This window comes from Miniopterus schreibersii, assembly GCF_964146895.1.
Source record: "Miniopterus schreibersii genome assembly, chromosome: 6".
Taxonomy (NCBI): domain Eukaryota; kingdom Metazoa; phylum Chordata; class Mammalia; order Chiroptera; family Miniopteridae; genus Miniopterus; species Miniopterus schreibersii.
In genome coordinates, this window is record NC_138107.1 from 27,138,085 (window position 1) to 27,156,920 (window position 18,836).

At 36.0% G+C, this 18,836-nt stretch overlaps 1 protein-coding gene across 1 annotated transcript in view; it reads right to left on the minus strand.

Moving 5' to 3' along the window:
- Positions 1 to 18,836, minus strand: part of EYS (eyes shut homolog) — a gene marked incomplete at both ends in the record, with an annotated part of 1,105,706 nt that overhangs the window by 817,828 nt on the left and 269,042 nt on the right. Inside the window, 2 exon segments of the mRNA XM_081140616.1 lie at positions 1,540 to 1,541; positions 1,544 to 1,665. Coding sequence (XP_080996742.1) covers positions 1,540 to 1,541; positions 1,544 to 1,665 — 124 coding nt within the window.

Genomic DNA, 18,836 nt, shown 5'->3' on the forward strand with positions numbered 1-18,836 from the left:
CAAGAGTCAGCTTTCTTCTACCTCTCAGCTCTGCCACCTTCCGTCACTGATGATTAAGCACCACCTCACTCCTGTCCTTGGTGTCTGAAAATGGCAACAGCAATTATATTTATAATTCCAGATGTTAGAAGGTCTCGGAAAGGTCCCTACCTTTTACTTACATCCTATTTACTTTTCCCAGAAAGAACTTCACTGTTACGGCAGCAACCAGCACCGGGTCCCATGCCCATCCCCACAGGAATCCCCGAAAGTGGATGGGATTAGGTGACCGATTTACACAAAGCATCCGGCATGAATTAAGACAAAGCATCTGGGCCACCACACATGCCTCAAGGGTGGTTGGAGAGCTGATGGGCCATCCAGTTTCAGCACACAGCTCCAAACATTAGTTATAATTCTCCATTTAGGTGCCTGCCTTCCTGGTGGGAAAGACACAATTTGCCACAAACGATCTTTTCATTGTAAAAACAAACAACGTAGGGACAGGTACAGCGATGGCCAAAATATGTCCATGAAAACAAGTCTGTTCTTCAGAGCCTTTTTTCTAACCTCAGTTAGTGTAGTCCTGTGAAAATCAGCTCCGTGGCTAAAGAGTAAACTGTAAGCCTATCCTCGTATCGCAGCATTGACCTGTGTTGTCTGTCATTTATTTTCTGGAGCCAGTCAGCGAATCCACCTTGAGTAGGTGTTTTTTATGTCAGGCTTTCTGAAAAATGAGGAGCCTGAGGGGAATCCCATTGATTTGCCAACTGTGTCAGTCCGTTTAAGGCAGAATGGCACATGCTTGTGACAAAGGCAGTGACAAATGGGTATGTACTCACGGGACAGCACCAACACAGAAGAATGAAGAAAACCATGGAAGTGCACCACGTGAGATGGAAATCAAAATAAAGTTCACGATTATATATTCCGTGTGGGTATATAACACCTTGAGGTAAGTAAAAGTAGGTACCTATAAGACTAACAGCACTTTTCAGAATAATTTCTGAAGTTTTACATGAATTCAGCATCACCAAGCGTTGTGAAATCAGAGTGAACAATTTGTTTTATGTCATTTACAACAACCTATACATAGTGGTGAATAGAACATTCTTTACCACTATTAAGTGAAAAAATATCGCTTGAGGTTATTGTTTTGTTGTTGTTGTTAATCCTTCCCTGAGGATATTTTCTCTGCTGATTTTTTTAAGAGAGAGTGGAAGGGAGGGAGGGAGGAAGGAAGGGAGAGAGAAACACCAATGTGAGAGAGACACACCAATGGGCTGCCTCCCACACTCGCCCCAAAGGGGGGGCAGGGAGAACCAGCAACCCAGGCACGTTCCCCTGACCAGGAATCGAACCCGAGACCCTCAGGTGTATGGGCTGATGCTCCAACCACTGAGCCACACCGGCCAGGGGGAGTTTCTGCTTTCTGATCTTAATAAGCACCCATATGCATTTTTATGTACCAACATGCCACATAGGCAAAAGTTAGCTTTATATGTAGGGGTTCCTTTATGCTAGCACACATTAAGATATGTTAATAATATTCATGGATACTAACGAGATGGAGATCTTTGCAGGTAGAGTTGTGCTCACGGGCATTCAGGATGCAGTCATCGATGTCCTGTTCACGTCTCAGGCCCGCGTAGCCAGGGTTGCCGAAGCAGGAGAAGCCATCAACCGCTGAAAACAACAGAAGAGAGAAAAGTCTTACCTTCTTTCCTCATGGCATAGGTAATAATACTAGTTACTCTAAAGATTTTGCTCATCTAAATACATTTTACTTTTAACCAAAAATTGTGAATTTTTAATATTTAAAACTCTATTACGTAGCTCTCTATGATTTATTAAAAAACACACATTATTGCTCAGTTCTATTTAACTTAAACTTCGATTATTTAAAATAAGAATAATCACAAGTAAGAATAATAATAAACATTTGGTAATAATTTGCAAAGTAAAATTACTCGGTTTCCTTTTCTTCTTTTTTTTTTTTTTTTGGTCAATAAACAGTACTTATGGTTAACAGGCTACTGTTGGTATCAATTAACTTTTCCCAGATTGTTTTAGGTTTAATGAACCAGAAGTTAACTGCTTGTTAAAGCTCTTGGTGCGACAAGGTACATAAAAGTTCGCAGGCATCTAAAAGTTGACTTTGAACCACTTAAGCCTTTGTTCAAAAGAGCTTTCACGTTTCATCATAATCTTTTAAAAGTCGAGATCAGAACATGCTCTCTATTTCATCGTTAATGGTGGAAAAAGAACAGCGTCTCAGGCATGGCAAGGAAACAGCGACGTCACGGATTGCAGCTGGAGCGGGCCTGCATTCAGAGCTGCTTCTGCACGTCCCTGGGCCTCTCATTATCCCTGAGACCTACCATGTAATCTGCGCTGACATTCTGGCTCTGTGTGAGCACCTGCTATTACTCTCATTAAATGCTCAGATCCTGGTGGCAAGAGCATTTTTAATGTAATGTCAGGTACTTAGCTGGCTTCTAGGTTGCAGCAGCCACGCTTCTGTGCAGCACGTGTAACCAGGGCCCCCAAGGAGAACAAGCCAGCCCGCGGCCCTCGGAGAGACAAGGGACACGCAAAACACCCAGCTCTTTAGACAGAATTTTACTTCTGTTTTACTTTACTTTTTTCATCTAGCATTCTAGTTTTCAACATCTCTTTTAATATAAATGATTAATTAATATGCGGGAGGAGTTGTACATAAATTAATGAGATACAATTTTATCAGTTGGTGCGTCTTTGTATGTTATAAATGGCATTAAGTAGGTCAACAAATTAAAACCAAATATTATACAATATGTAATGAAGACACGGAATCACATCGCTCATTTTAATATTTTTTAAAGGTTTATGACTACAATTTGTTTGGATAGTGATACAAATTGTCAAGTAACAAATAACTGGAGTTGAATGAACTTTCTGTGTAGGTGTAGACGTTCTCTATGTAGATAAACGGTGAATCACTTTAAAAGAAACATGACGACAAAAGATAACTTTGAATTAACAAAGGCTCTGAAAGACAGGTTGGTTTTAAAAAAAAATAAGGCGTGTTCTTATTATCAATGAATATGCTTTCTGAATGCTAACATTTTTGGGCTAAGAAGCTAAGAAATAAGCTATATTCCAAAGAAGGTCCTGGGGGATTAATTTGAATACCTTAAATAAGATAAACAAGCAAACCAACAACCACAACTTTGTTTCAAGTTTAAAACAAAAAACTGGGTCTTTCTCACATCTAATTTGTTAATTATGAGCTATGTGATAACTACTCACCATTATATCAGAACTTATTTTTAAAGCATATGGTCTTATTTTGTTGTTATTGTTTATATCAGAAATTACAATCACTGTATTAATATTAGTCTTTACTTATAAATATCCCACACTACTGCTTCAAATTTAAATTTTCATCAGATAAGCTGTCTATAAATCATTATTATTATACTATTCATTTTATACTTAATTATAGATCAAACATCATACATTAGTTATACTGAATCAAAGTTCCCTTATGATAAAACTGTGTGTTGAAAATATAGAGTTGAGTATTTTGACAATGTGCTGAATAATCACACAGTGAGATTTACAAAGTCACATAGACATATTGTTTCTTATATATAGTCATGTGGTAAATACTATTAACTTCAATTAAGAAAGTTTAGCTTTCCAAACTATTTTATTTTTGAGGAAGTATTAAGAATACAGTACTTTAGATTTATGCTGATATCAGTTTACATGTAACATTTAATATTTAATAAATGTTTTGGTCCTCTAGTAGGTGATTTCCCTGACTGAGTTCCAAAATATATAATGAAAAATCATAGTATAAAATACAGCAATATATCAGGTATCCAAAATTTACATTTTTCATGATATGTCATCTATGACCTTCAAAAATTTAATAGAGAGCATTGCACTATAAGTAGCATATTTGTAAATGGTGTTCTCATATCATATAAAATACTATGAATTATAATATCTATAGGGACCTAATAAAAGTAGGGTTTACAGTTGTATGTTAAACAGTTTATTCTTATATTATTTATTAATTATTGTATTATTTTCCATAGGAACAATTGCAAACCTCTCAGGCATACTTTCTGCCTTCCTTATTTCATACTGAGCACCAGAAATTTGAGAGCCATTCCCAGCATTACCAAACACCCATGGGTTTAAGCTCAGATAAGATAACTGTGGCTTATTTTAAGGTAATTTGAGAATTTCACAAATTTAAAAACCCAATCATTAAAGTGCTAAATTCGGAGGGGGGGATTGGTTTAAATTAGGAGTGACAAACAGATGGCCCACAGCCTAAAAATAAGTTTTGCTTAGTTAGCACAGTATTAGAAAAATAATCCATATTAATATCTATGTAGAAATTCCAGTTTGCTAGGGCCCCACCCACCACTACCTATTGTTTTATAACTGGGCTGCTTCATCCAATCTAAAAACAAACAAACAAACAAAAACCCCAAAAGAAAACATTATGCTTCTTAAGGACATGCATTACAGAACATTGGTTTAAAGAAAATATGCATAATTTCGGTTAAAGGATATCTTTTCCAAATAAAATGACTCTATCACAATGTGCTTTTTCATACATTACATTATTTTAACCATGTATCCATTTACTGAAAGATTATGTAGAAATATATTTGAAAGGAGGTAAAATAAAACAAAATAAGCCAGGCAGATTTTTTTCCTACATCCTTCTAGCTCTCTCTCCCTCCCCCCCCCCTTCTGTTCCCTCTTCATGCCTCTTAATCATATCCAGTTCACAGGAGTACTTCATGCCTTGTTTTATCTGTGTCTCAACAAAAATCCATTATCCAATATTCAGCTTTCTTTTTCCCCCTCTTTCTCCCTTACTTCTATTTTCCCTTCTTTTCTTCCTGCCTTCTTTTTTCTCTATAAATTTATATTCTTCAGGAACATATGTCTATCTAAGAAGATATGTGTGTGTGTGTGTGCGCGTGCACAATAGATGGTCGAAAATAATGAGTTTCTTTAAATCACTGTAAACACCTTTTTCCTATGCTTACAAATAAACACTTTTTAAAAATCTACCATTAAAAAAACCAAGGGGAAAAAAAGGTTCATTCTGACATCAGAACACAGACGGCACATTTCATTAAAATTTTCCATTTGCTACTGTTATGATTCACAAAATATAAGTGAATTCGTCAGAAGTAGGGATGTTTTGTGAAAATAATTGGCATTGACTTTGATATTCAAGGCAGGGTAACATCAGCAGCGAATCACCGTTGCATCCTGAGCTGTCCCACGGCTCCAGCAGGCGCCGTGGCTTAGCGCACTCACTGTCACAGCAAGGCCCGCGCAGGCAGGGCTGGCACCGCACGCATTGACGCTGATCTCACAGCGCGGGCCAGCCGGGCCTTTCCCACCCTGGCACTGGTACCCCAGGGGAAACATTTCCAGATCCATTTCCTCTCTGCACACGGCTCCATTCCCACAAGGATTACTAGCCTCACAAGGCCCATATTCACAGTGAGGACCTAAAGGAAAGAATAAGGTTCAGTGCTTATATAAGAAACAAATCCTGCTGTCAAGGCCCTGGTGTATTTCTGCATAAATGCATTAAACTCAGGCTCTGGGCAAGACTCACAATTCTCTTCCATACTATCAGTGTGATTCTCTCTCTCTCTCTCTCTACATTATGATTTAAGAAAGAAATATTATTTATGATTCCCATGCTTCATCTAACAAAGAACTAGCAGGCAGCAATGTTAAGGGACAGTATTCTTTAAAATACCATTTTTGGCTTTTTACACTTTCAATTCTTTTCAGCGATATTCTCTGCAGACACGGCGTTTAAGTGAGTACATTGGTAATGGTTCGATGCCCCCTGCGCTTTCTTCCTGGCACCCTGGAAGCTGCTGTCACTATAAGCTTCCCTTCACAGGCTTGTTGTTAGTCTCAAAACAAGTAAACAATGGAAAAGGAAAATTTTAATAAGGCTTTAATTTTAAGAATAACACCTTAGGTCTGAAACTAAGTCTTAATTTTTACTCATAAAATGTAACTAGATAAAGTGGTTGTCATTGGGTAAAATGCACACACATACTTGGACACAAGAAAAGCAGAGCTTGACACAAGGGAATCCATATCAAAAAAGTGAAGCGGAAACAACATAAAATTGCTAATCGAAACAAAGTCATTATTCAGGCATCAGTGTTCCAGGAATGGTAAAAATATTTGGATAGCAGTTATTTGGAAAGTATTTAAGTAATAGCATTCATTCACCAAAATGTATAGACTATGTGCACAAACATAGGTTCTAAAAGTACCTGGCTGAACACCTCAGAGAAAAAATGTCCAGGAATCAAGTTCCTTAACAGCTCAGGTTTTCCCAGTAGTTTTACAACTGTAGGAAGGAGGGGATAATAAAAGAACTGAGATACGGGATAAAGTTTTCAAAGTTTAGAAGGACAGTGGCAGTTGGAGAAATTCTAAAACCTCAGGATCCCTATGGTTCTTCTAACTCTGATTACAAGGGGGGAAAAAAAACAGTAAGAGGTCCCTAGAAACTGCTGAAGACATCAACAATGTTTACAGTGAAGGACCCAAAATTATATAGTTAGTGTCCATAAAATAAGAGCAATAGAAACTGTACCAAGTTGAATATACACCTGGGACTTTATGATTCTAAGAACAGTAAAAAATAAATAGATAAAAGTACAAAACTACTTTCCAAGAGCATAGAAATAAAGATTTTCTTCAATTGAAAAAATCTATTAAGTGGCTATTTTTTACAAGAGTTATAGTAAGTAGTGTGGATAATTTAAATATAGATAAGGTCAGTTCCTTGTCCTTAAATCATTATGAGATTGAAGAGTATTGCAAATGATATAATTCTGGATAATATTTTATCTTAATGAAAGTACATTTCTTTATAAAATAAGAGAAATTGCATTGAACAAACATCCACCAGAAACACATAAAAATTGTTCTTAATAAAAGTTCTCACGAAAACCCCTTTTTCTTAATTACCTAATTCTAAATATTTAATTGTGAGACTAAGTGTTTGGTTTTGCTGGTGGGAAGTTATTTTAGCTTATCTCTTCGTATATAATCTCATGCATATGATCCATTATGTTGCTGAACAATAACTCATACCCATATTTGAGAAAACAGTCATGATATCCTATTTTACACAATATATATGAATACACTGTGCCCTCAATACCATGCTGATCTGTATATTCATAATACAAATATTTAATGAGCCCTTAGTCTGTGGCAAGCAATGTGGTAGATGCTGGGGTTATAAACAATAAGGGATTTTAAAAAGCCCATAAATCAATGTAGTTTAATAAGGAGTAAATGTAGCCAATTGTTTATGCTAATGGGTCACTGTTGTAGAGAGAATTCTCATACAGCCTCCGTGATCCCCGCCCACAGTACACATGGGCTGCAGAACCCTCTCTTTCAGGGGGGGTGAGATCTGTGACGATGCTGGAATATCACTACTGTTGCTACGTTAAATTATATTGCTGAAGGGATTTGTGTGTATAATTAAAGTCACCTAATCAGATGAATTTCAATCAATCAAAGGATACTATTTTGGGGAGCTCTGACCAAATCAGGTGAGGCTTTCAAAGAAGTCAAAGGTCTTCTGTTTACCTGGAAGGAACAAAATGAATGCTGTGTCCTGGAACCTGCCGCGTGGCAGGGATTGGCATGTGATCCTAGCTGCTGAGAGCATTCTGGGCACACAGCCAGTAAGGAAGCAAAACCAGAGGGCTAAAACTGCAAGAAACTAAGTTCTACCAACAACCAGGGAGCTTGGAGGAGGAACCTGGATCTTCCTGTTAAGCCTGTGGGACCTGGAGCAGAGAACTGAGCTAAGCCAGGCCCGCCCAGACTTCTGACCTGCAGAAATTTGAGATCATGAATGTGTGTTGTTTTAAGCGGCTAAATTTGTGGTAACTGGCTCTATAGCTTAGAAAAGTAATACAGTCGAGTGTAAGGATAATGAAGGCATCTTAAATTGGACAGCTTCCCAAAGGAGGTGTGTTTAAAATGAGTCCTAAAGAATTGCTGTATATTATCAAGGCTAAGCATGTGGGCTGTAGAAGGGATGGGAGGGCTCTTTCTAGGTTGAGAGAAAGGTCAGAGGCAAGAAAATCCAAGGAACTGAAAACAAATCAGTATGAATGGATCACAATGCAGGAAGAAAGGAGATACATTACCACATTTTCTTGATTCTTACATGCCACTGATTTCAAGAGACTTTTTTTTAAACGTATGATTAAGGGTGGTGTGATAGATTGAATAATGTCTTTCTGGGGAAAAAATCCAGGTCTTAATTCCTGAAACCTGTGAATATTACCTTATATGGCAAACAGGAATGTGCAGATGTGGTTAAGGACCTTGATATAGTGAGATTATCTTGGTTTGTCAGGTGAGTCTTAAAGGTAATCACAAGGGTAAACTGAGAAAGGCAAGGAAACGGAAGACTGCAGAAAGAATGCAGTCCCACCAACACCTGTATTTTAGATTGCTTTCCCCCAGAACTATAAGATAATAAATGTGTGTTGCTTTAAGTTTGTGACAATTAGTTACAGCAAACTCAGGGAACCAATAGATGGGGCAAAAGCTGCCAGTTAAATTCTGACAAAGTGATTGAAATATCAATATTGTAAAATGAATCCCAGTGTCAAAGATGTTAGTGTTAATATGTGGTGATGTTAGTTATTATGTTAATATGTGGTTAAAAAATAAGAAGGTGTTACATTAAATTCACCATTTGAAATAATGCCTCTGAAGGTTGGGACAAGATCATAAACTGCTTTGTGATCCGGATCCATAGGACTTGGACCTATAGTCATTGAGAACAGTGGTAATGAGGCCTACCTGAGTGGCTCAGTTGGTTGAGCGATGTGCCCTGTAAAGGTTGCTGGCTCGATACCCGGTTAGGGCATGTACTTGGGTTGTGGGTTAGACCTGTTTGGGGCACTTAGGAAGGCAACCAATCTATGTTCTCTATCACATTGACGTTTCTCTCTCTCTAAGCATATCCTCGGGTGAAGACTTAAAAAAAAAAAAGTGATAACGACGTGTACTTATACTTGACTTCCTCACACTGAGAATCACATTTCATTTCCAAGTTGTATTTTAAAAACATTAAATGTTTACTTTTCCCTGAGGTTTGATTTTACTGAAAATTGTATCCTGTTGATGCAATTTAAAATTGAGAAAACAAATTAATATACATTTTATTTATATACATAGTTAGGAAAAATTAAAAACCTATTCTCATTAGTTTCCTTTTACAACTATGTTTGGGTGTATCAATCAATTTTAGTATCAAGTATTTTTTTAATTTTAACAATTATGTTAGACTTAAAAGATAGTGTTTTTAAAAGCTTTAAGTGTATGTAGATATTTATAAACCTGTGAAAATGCTAAACATGAGTCCATATTAGTCCAGTAGTTTCCATTTTTCTTCATGATGATTTAGATAAAGAAAAAAAAAATGTCTTTTAAAAGAAAAAAATGTCTTAAAAATTTTAAAGTGATAGCAGAATTCAGAAATTTCTAAAAATTTGACAATATTATAAGTTAGCAAATAATAGAATATGGGCTACATTTCTGTCAGAAGTGGTCCTAGAAGAGGTATCACAGAGTAGGTGCCCTAGAGAAGATGTCACAGAGGAGGTGTTCTAGAGGAGGTGTCCTGGAGGAGGTATCACAGAGGAGGTGTCACAGAGGAGGTGTCCCAGAGGAGGTGTAAATGACTGTCATAAAGGCATTTAGTGGTATCCACTATAAGGATAAGCAAATTGGAAATCAAGTTGTCCAACTTCTACAATCTGCAACAAAAACTTGGAAGGATCAGACTAGACACTATAAATTCTTTTTCTGCAGTGAGATGAAGGGATATGTATTGGTAAACGGAATAGTTCTTCATGAAGCAGTCCACAAAATATTAAAGATGTACTCTTTACATCCTGTTAAAACCCCTTATGAATTATCCAAATTCTGAAAAAAGATGAATGCTTTTAATAAACAGAAGAACTAGATGGCACAATATGTCTTTAATAAATATCAGGTGATAACATATATTTCTGTGCATTGTACATGACCAGAGAAGACTACTATAATCTATTTTCCAGAAATTTTATGTAGACCAATGGAACAATGGAACCTGAGCAATGATTTTTATAGAGAGAGACAGAAATAGTATCCGCTCCCCCATCATTTCTCCCTCTGCTTTCAAATGCCCAAAACCACAGCTCCCAATTATATTATAAAAATTTGATTTTTTTCTCAAAGCTACTGATCAGGGAGAGAGAGAGCAACAGAAACAACCACATTTCCCCTCATAATCCTTACAGGTTTTCTCATTTAATTTTCCCATAACCCTCATTTACTAGTGGTAAATAATATAGATGTATTTTATAAATATTTAGTATATTTATAAATAAATATACTAAAATTTATAATTTTAAAAATAAATCATATATAATTAAGGTCTATGCCATGATAATTTAATATATACACATAGTGATATGATTATTATAGTCAAGCTAATTAATATATCACCTCATAAAGTTACCATTTTTGCCTATGTGATGTCAGCACCAGAAATCTACTCTCTTAGCGAGTTTCCACTATTAAGTACAGTATCATTAATTACAGTCATGCTGTACATTAGATCTCTAGATTTATTTACCCTACACAACTGCTACTTTCTATCCTTTGACCAACATTTGCCCCTTTCCTTAACCTCCAGGCCCCTGGTAATCAACGTTCTACTCTCTGCTTCTTTGTGTTTCACTTTTTTTAGATTGTCTATATAGTTGAGACGATGAAGTTGTTTTTTGTGTGTGTCTGGCTTTTTTCAATTGGCATAATGTTCTCCAGGTTCATTCATGTTGTTGCAAATGGCAGAATTTTCTTCTTTTTAAAGGCTGAATAATATTCCACTATGTATAGTTTATATAGTTATGTATTGCTTAACAGCAGGGATACATTCTGAGAAATATTTCATTAGACAGTTTTGTCGTTGTGAGACTATCATTGAATGCACTTACAGAAACCTAAATGGTATAGCCAACTACACACCTAGGCTCTATGGGATAGCCTGTCATACCTAGGCCACAAACATGTACAGCATGTTAGTGTACTGAATACTGTAGGCAGTTGTAACACAATGATAAATATTTGTGTATCTTGTGTATCTAAATATATCTAAATAAGAAAAGGAACAGTAAAAATATGGTATACAAGATAAAAAGTGGTTCACCTGTATAGGGCACTTAACATGAAAGGAGCTTGCAGGACTGGAAGTTGCTTTGGGTAAGGCAATGAGTGAGTGGTGAGTGACCGTGAAGGCCTAGGCCATTACTGTGCACACTATAGATGTTATAAACACTACATACTTAGACCACACTAAATTTAAAAACAATATTTTTTCCTTTCTTTCATAATCAATTAACCTTGGTATACTATATATTTTTTACTTTGTAATTTTAATTTTTTTAACTTTTGACTTGTAATATCACATAGTTTAAAACACAAAATTGTACAGTATTTTCTTTATTCTTTATGCAGTTGTTATTCTGTAAGATATTTTTCTAGTTTTGATTTTTTTTGTTTTTTACTTTTTAAACTTTTTTGTTAAAAACTAAGACATGAATGCACACATTAGCCTAGGCCTACGCAAGGTCAGGATCATCACTATCACTGTCTTCCGCCTCCACATCGTGTCCCACTGGAAGGTCTTCAGGGGCAATAGCACACACAGAGCTGTCATCTCCTATGATAGCAATGCCTTCTTCTGGAACACCTCCTGAAGGACCTGCCTGAGGCTCTCCTTAAGGAGGTGTCACTTTTTTAGAAATGTGTCCATGCTGTTTTGCTTGGTTTGTTTCTTTTTTTCTGTCATAGATTTACTTGTATTCAGATAATGTACCATAAACATCCCTCTATCAATGAAAACATTTCCATGTTGGGGTCCATGTTTTCAAACTATTTCCCCTTTATTTTACTTTTCTCCCATCACCATTTATCCCCCCATGCCCTCTTCCACCTCCACCCCGCTCCCTGCAATCACCACATAGTTGTCTGTGTCCATGAGTTCTTTCTCTTTTTTATTCTTTTTTCTCAATCCCTCCACACCCCTCCACACCCCTGCCCACCAGAGCTGTCTGCCTCCTCTCTATCTAAGAGTCTGTCTCTATTTTGCTTGTTAGTTCAGTTTGTTCATTAAATTCCACATATGAGTGAAATCATGTGGTAATTGTCTTTCTCTGCCTGGCTTATTTCACTTAGCATAATGTTCTCCAAGTCCATCCACGCTGTTGCAAAGGGTAAAATTTTCTTCATTGTCAAGGCCGAGTAGTATCCATTGTGTGAATGTACCACAGCTGTTTTATCCACTCATCTACTGATGGGCACTTGGGCTGCTTCCAAATCTTGCCTCTTGTAAATAATGCTGCAATGAACATAAGGCTGCATATATTCTTTCCAATTAATGTTTCAGGTTCCTTTGGATAAATTCCCAGAAGTGGAATTGCTGGGTGATAAGGCAGTTCCATTTTAAGGAACTGGTTGAGATCTGCAAAAGCTTTGACTAAACTCTTTAGTATGAACTGTCTTGGGTGGTCTTTTTCTTCTATACTTATCTTCTCTCTTGCCTGTTCTTCAGCTATGTGTTCCTGTTCCAGTTCCAACAACTCCTCATTGGTCAATTCCTCAGGAACCACTCTAGAGGCTCCTCCATCCACACCCAAGTTAAAGTGTTGGCCATCTCAGCCACAGCCTTGTTGATTTCTGCAACTTCCTCATCTTTGGCAAATCCTTTGAAGTCATGGATGACCCTCTTGAGTGTCTTCTTCCAGATGCCATTCATACCCTCCTTGGTGACATCACCCCAGACCCAAGCAAGATTCCTCACGCAGTCATAGGTGCTGTAATCCCTCCAGAATTGCATCAGTGTCTACTCAGTGTCTTCCTCAGTTCCAGCAATACCCTTGGCAAAGGTCCTCAGGTAGTAGGCCTAAAAAGCTGCTTTAACTCTTTGATCCATTGGTTGGGTCCAAGAGGTGGTAATGGGAGGGAGAAACACAATCTTAATATTGGGATGAAGATCACCTATAAAAAGAGGATGCCTAGAAACTTTATCAACGTAAGCAAAATCATGAAAAATGTATTATTACCAAACAGTACTTCTCCACTTCACAGGCATAGCAATTCAGGAGGGCATCTTAGAAGAGGAGCTGGGTCATCCATGACTTCTTACTGCTCCTGTAGGACCCTAGCAGTGTGTGCTCTATTGCCGCTGAAGAAAGAAAATAAGCTTGACTATAAATAGGATTGTGGTCCTTGTTCATATAAGGTGGTTGGTTATTTCCAGATAAATGTCAGCTTCTTTGTGTTAAAATCTGTGTTTGGGGGAGTTTCCCCTTTTGGATTTTTTTTCCTCCCTTCAGGGTGGTGTCTGGGTTTAGAGGTGGTTATATAATATCATGGCTTGGAGAAAATGGTTTCATTTGTGTGTTGTCATTGAGTTCTCTCTGGCTTGCACTGAAGGTTCTCATAGTGCTTGGTCTGTTTGCCCTTCTCTGCTATTGCAGCATACTCTGCTAAGAGGCAAAGATTGATGTAATTGTCGTCTATTTTCTTTGCTTGCTCATTGTAATCATTTCCAATGATTCTTAGGTATTTTGATTAATATCCTAAATATTTGGTTCTAAGACCTAACATCACTATGCTTAAAAGTGCTCCAAAATGACTTTTTAAAATAACCTTGGAAAGAGGTTAGCTATAGCTCTAAGCATTCTTTGAGTATTACCAGTCAAATGATTGGTTTCAGCAATTTCAGGGTGTAAATCCTCGAGTAGGGTGATTAAAGGTAGTGAATTTAGGTTAAAGCTTAAAATTGAATTGAAGCAAATAAACTCCTCCATCTTATTCTTAAATAATAAAACTCTTCTTATGTTTAAAAAATATTACTATACTTTGAGGAATATTGTCACATTTAAATATATAGAAAAAGTGTTCTGAATATCTTAGCAGTTAAATTATTCAATAGATTTTACAGTATATATTTGTGCCATCATAATATTGAAAATCAATATGCATTAACCACAAAATGTACACCTGCTAAACCATATTTAGCCATACAAAATTTTAAGAGGTTTGAGTTCTCTCAGATCAATTACGTTAAATACATAAACCATCAAATGCCAAAGGAGAAACAATTATATATCACCTATTTAAAACAACATAAACAAAAAGTCTATATCATACCTACTAAGAGCTCTATAATGACAAAAAGAAATTGATTTTAAATAAATTTGCTTCATTGAATGCATAAATATGGATATTTTCCCTATTGAGATATGCAAGACATTTGACTCCGATCTTATCTATTTAGCCATTATAAATTTAGGGGATATAAGTTATTCAAGGGAGAAAAAGTAAGAGTTCTTTTATTCAGCAAGTAGACAGTGAGTGCACATGGTATGTGATCAGGAGTCTGGTGGAGCTAAGCATTCAAGCAGATAAAAAGAGAAAACAACTCAAGTCCTCATGGATCTTGAATTTTAACATAACAGATGCATGTTCATGAGCACAAGACATGTTTTAATGAAACTACAAAAGGGATATTAGGGCACAAAGGAAGAGTCATTATAAAAGATGGCCCAGGGCAGGGGCCCACCAACACAAGTGTCTCAAGATTAGTACAGGTGACTTGTATACTAGATATATTTTGAAAATCAGTCCATAAATTCAATATTCCTAATAGTTTATTTGTCCCCAAAGTATTCTAACTTGCCATATGCATTTTTATTACGCAATCCTGAACCACTGTCGCTAATTCTTCATCAGTCATTACCTTTCTCTGACCATCTAGTAATTCTTCAATGCCTTGCCTTGCAGAGATGGAAAAGGACTTCTTCAGTCACTCATTTCATTCAGGAAGTCTTAACAAATATTTTCTAAAATGACTTGGTTTATATGAGCTAATTTTATCCGCTCTTGGTTTAATAAATGAAACAAGATTGATATTAGGCACATTACCATTAATTCAGGTAAATTAAATGCTGAAGTCTAGAACCTCACTGTAAGCATCCTCCGGGGGGGGGGGGGGGATGAAAAGAGGGAGGGAGAGTTTAGTGTTCCCAGGCAGATGAGGCCCATGAGAAAGGCACAGGGGTATGACATAGGTAAACATGTAGTAAAACATTTGTGCACAGAAGGATAGACTACAAATAAGACAGAAGTTGTTACATGTTATAGCTGTGCTGCCTCCCTAAGTCTGTAGTTGAATTAGGAGAACAAAGTCCAAAAGTCTACCTGGCACTTTGGAAAACACTATCAGAAAACAAGTGCCACTTCAGGTATCTCTGACTAACCCATCACCACGTGGGTTATTTCAGCCTTTCTCTCTTGTTTATTTATAGTGTTTCCCTCTGAGAATGAGTAGCTTGGTTTCCAAGTAGCTTCAGAATTGCTAACGTTTACCTCTATGAGTAAAACCTGCTCCAACAGAGTATAGTGTTTATGTACAGATATTTGGGCATTTACTTTACTATAACCAGTCAAATCTCTTTTCCAAAATTATTTAGGTACTCTCTATTTGTGCTCACTTCATTTTAGTGAGGCTATGTTACACATTTGTAATGAAGTTGGATTTATTTGTGATAATCTGCATTCTGTGATTGGACCTTCTGATATTCCAGTTGCTTTTGTTTTTAATTTGCACACAGTAAAGTTTACTCTGTATTGTATATTTCTATTGATTTTTGACAAATGTATAGATTCATGTATCTACCATCGGAATACTATATAGAACATGATATCGCTCTAAAGATTCTCTTGGATGCCCCCATTAAAAATATTCCATCCCTCAACTTCCTGGCAACCACTGATCTGCTTTCTGTCCCCAGAGTTCTGCCTTCTCCTGAATGTCACATAAACGGGATCATGTAATACATATCTTTCGTATCTGGTTTCTTCCACAAAGCAAAATACAGTTAAGTTTCATCAATGTGTTTATTAAAAATGTGTTTCTTCTTATTGCTGAGCAGTATACCATGTACGGATATACCAACATTTGTTGGCCATTCACCTGTGGAAAGGCATGATGGTTGTTTCCAGTTTTTGGTGAATATAAATAAAGGTATAAACTAAAACATTTGCACATAGGTTTTTGTGTGAACATAGTCTTCAATTCACTTGATAGATGCTTGAGTGCTGGTTCATATGGTAAGTGTATGTTTGATTTATGATAAACTGCCAATTATTTTCCAAAGAAGCTTTACCACTTTGTATTCCCATCAGTCCCAGTGATGACAGTTTTGGTTGTTCTGCCTCCTCAGAAGCCTTCAGTATTGTCACTTATTTGTTATTTGACTATTTCCTTCTATCTAACATGAACAAGTGTGTGGTGGTCATCAAAGAGTATTAAGTTAAATGACTTATTTTAATATTGTTTAAATCTTCCAGAAAAATTAAAAAATATGACAAGAAAGTCCAATACTTTTTATTGAATTAGAAAATGTTTATATTTTGCTATATTTGCATTAATATTTCCTCTTTATATTTTATATTACATGCATTTCTATTATATGTTACATAATCTATATCATATGAATTTCTTTTTGTATACCATTTGAGATAAAGTTAAAATATTATGACACTTTACCCTTAAGTATTGCAGTACACATTTTCTAAGAACAATGTTATTCCTTACACTATCACAGTACAATTATCAAAATCAATACTATTATCTTACTCATAACTTATGTTTGCATTTTTCAATAGTCCCAATAAAATCTTTCCAGCTAATTCATTCCCACCTCCCTGGTCAGAATCAATTCTAAGATCATATCCTGAATTTAGTTGTGATTATCTTTAGTCTAGAAAAGTTATTTATCCCTTTTTGATCTTTCTGGAACTTAATATTTTGCAGATTTCAGGGCAGCGATTCTGTAAAATGACCGTCAATTTTGGCTTATTTGATGTCATTTGATTTAAAATCAGATTTTACGTACCTTTAAAATAAATATAACAGAGGTGATACAGTGCCTTCGGTGTATCATTTCAAGGGATATTTTAAGTTTTTTCCAATATTGGTAATGTTATTTCAATGAAAACTTAATTTGTCCCTTTGGACTTAGATAATTTGGGGAGAGTTGTTTTGAAACTATGTACACATCCTGTCTCTTACAAATCATTCACTGATTAGTTCTCCAAACCATTGATTTTATCATTCTACTATCACTTTCATATCTCTTAGCTGACTCTCTGATAGAATAAAGAGCATTCCCTTTATGCTGCCCCAAACATTTGTCTATTTTTCAATTCTTTGTGTACTTATATAGTAATTGAGGAATCAATTATTATATTGTTAAATGGATTGTAATCCGTTAACTTCATTATTTATTTTAATGCTTTTTAAAAATTTATTTAACAAGTGGAAGCTTTTTTCAAGCTAACCCTTTTGTATTCATTTGATATAATCTTTTTTTCTTTGAGTAACTTATTTTTAATGCAAAAAGATTGTTATGGTTTATCTTATATTTTCCCTTTCCCAGGCTCAAAATTTGTCCTTTCTCTAAAAAGCCATGGATCCTGTAAGTAAAGAATAATATTTTGCCCAGCCAGGCATGGCTCAGCAGTTGAGTGTCAACCTAGGATCCAGGTGATCGGGGTTCGATTCTGGGTCAGGGCACATGCCCGGGTTGCCGGCTCGATCCCCAGTGGGGGGGCGTGCAGGAGCCAGCCGATCAATGACTCTCATCATTGATGTTTCTATCTCTCTCCCTCTCCCTCTCCTTTCCTCTCTCTGAAATCAATAAAGATATATTTAAAATAATAATAATAATATTTTGAAATCAAGATCTGGGTGATAAAGTTGCTCAACTACCAATGGACAGAGTTAGGGATTATATTTATGTGTATCTATATATACACATAGATAAGTACAGATATACGTGCAGACACACACAAATAAAGTTTATGTGAATACATGCAATTTCATCAAATTATGCAAAACCACTTGGCATAGTAAAATATAGTATTATATAGTATAGTACAGTATAGTACAATATAATATAATAAATACATGCATGTACATATATAGTTATGTTTATGTTTTTCTGATGGCTTATTAAAAATCACAAATTCACTCTCATACCTCCAACTTACAGCTAATACCACAGGGTGTCTTTTAGTTCTTCCTTCTATTTTGTGAATTCCTTCTCCAGCAGTGAGAAATCTAGATGCATTATTCTTAACATATTTTCTCATTGACATTAGGCTCTTACACACAGAAGAATATTTTAGAGTTGCTAACCAAACAACTGCAGAAAGCAAAACTACTAATGAGAAATCTGTTTGTTTTTTTGTAAAATTTACATAGAACAAATCTTAAGTGTACATTAGACAGGTTTTTACAAATGTATACACCTTTCTACCCACACACACACTCCTTTAAGATTTAGAACATTTTCAGTACATCAGAAAACGTGTCTGTTCCCCATCTCAATCAACCTTGTTCCTGGAAACTACCATTTTTAAAATTTTCCCCCCTACTTGATAAATAACAAGTGGAAGCTTACAGTACATTCTCCTTCTTACCCACCTTTTCTGTTCAGCACTGTTTCTGAGATACCCTTGTGCATCAGTACTTTGATCCTTGTAATTGCTGAGTAATAGCCCGTTGCATGTACATATCATTAGTTGTTTCTATATTTTCATGATGAAGGCATTTGACTTGTTTCTAGGTCTGAGTTATTATTAATAAGATTGTTATAAACATTCTTGTAAATGTTATTTGTAGACAAATATATATTTTTTAG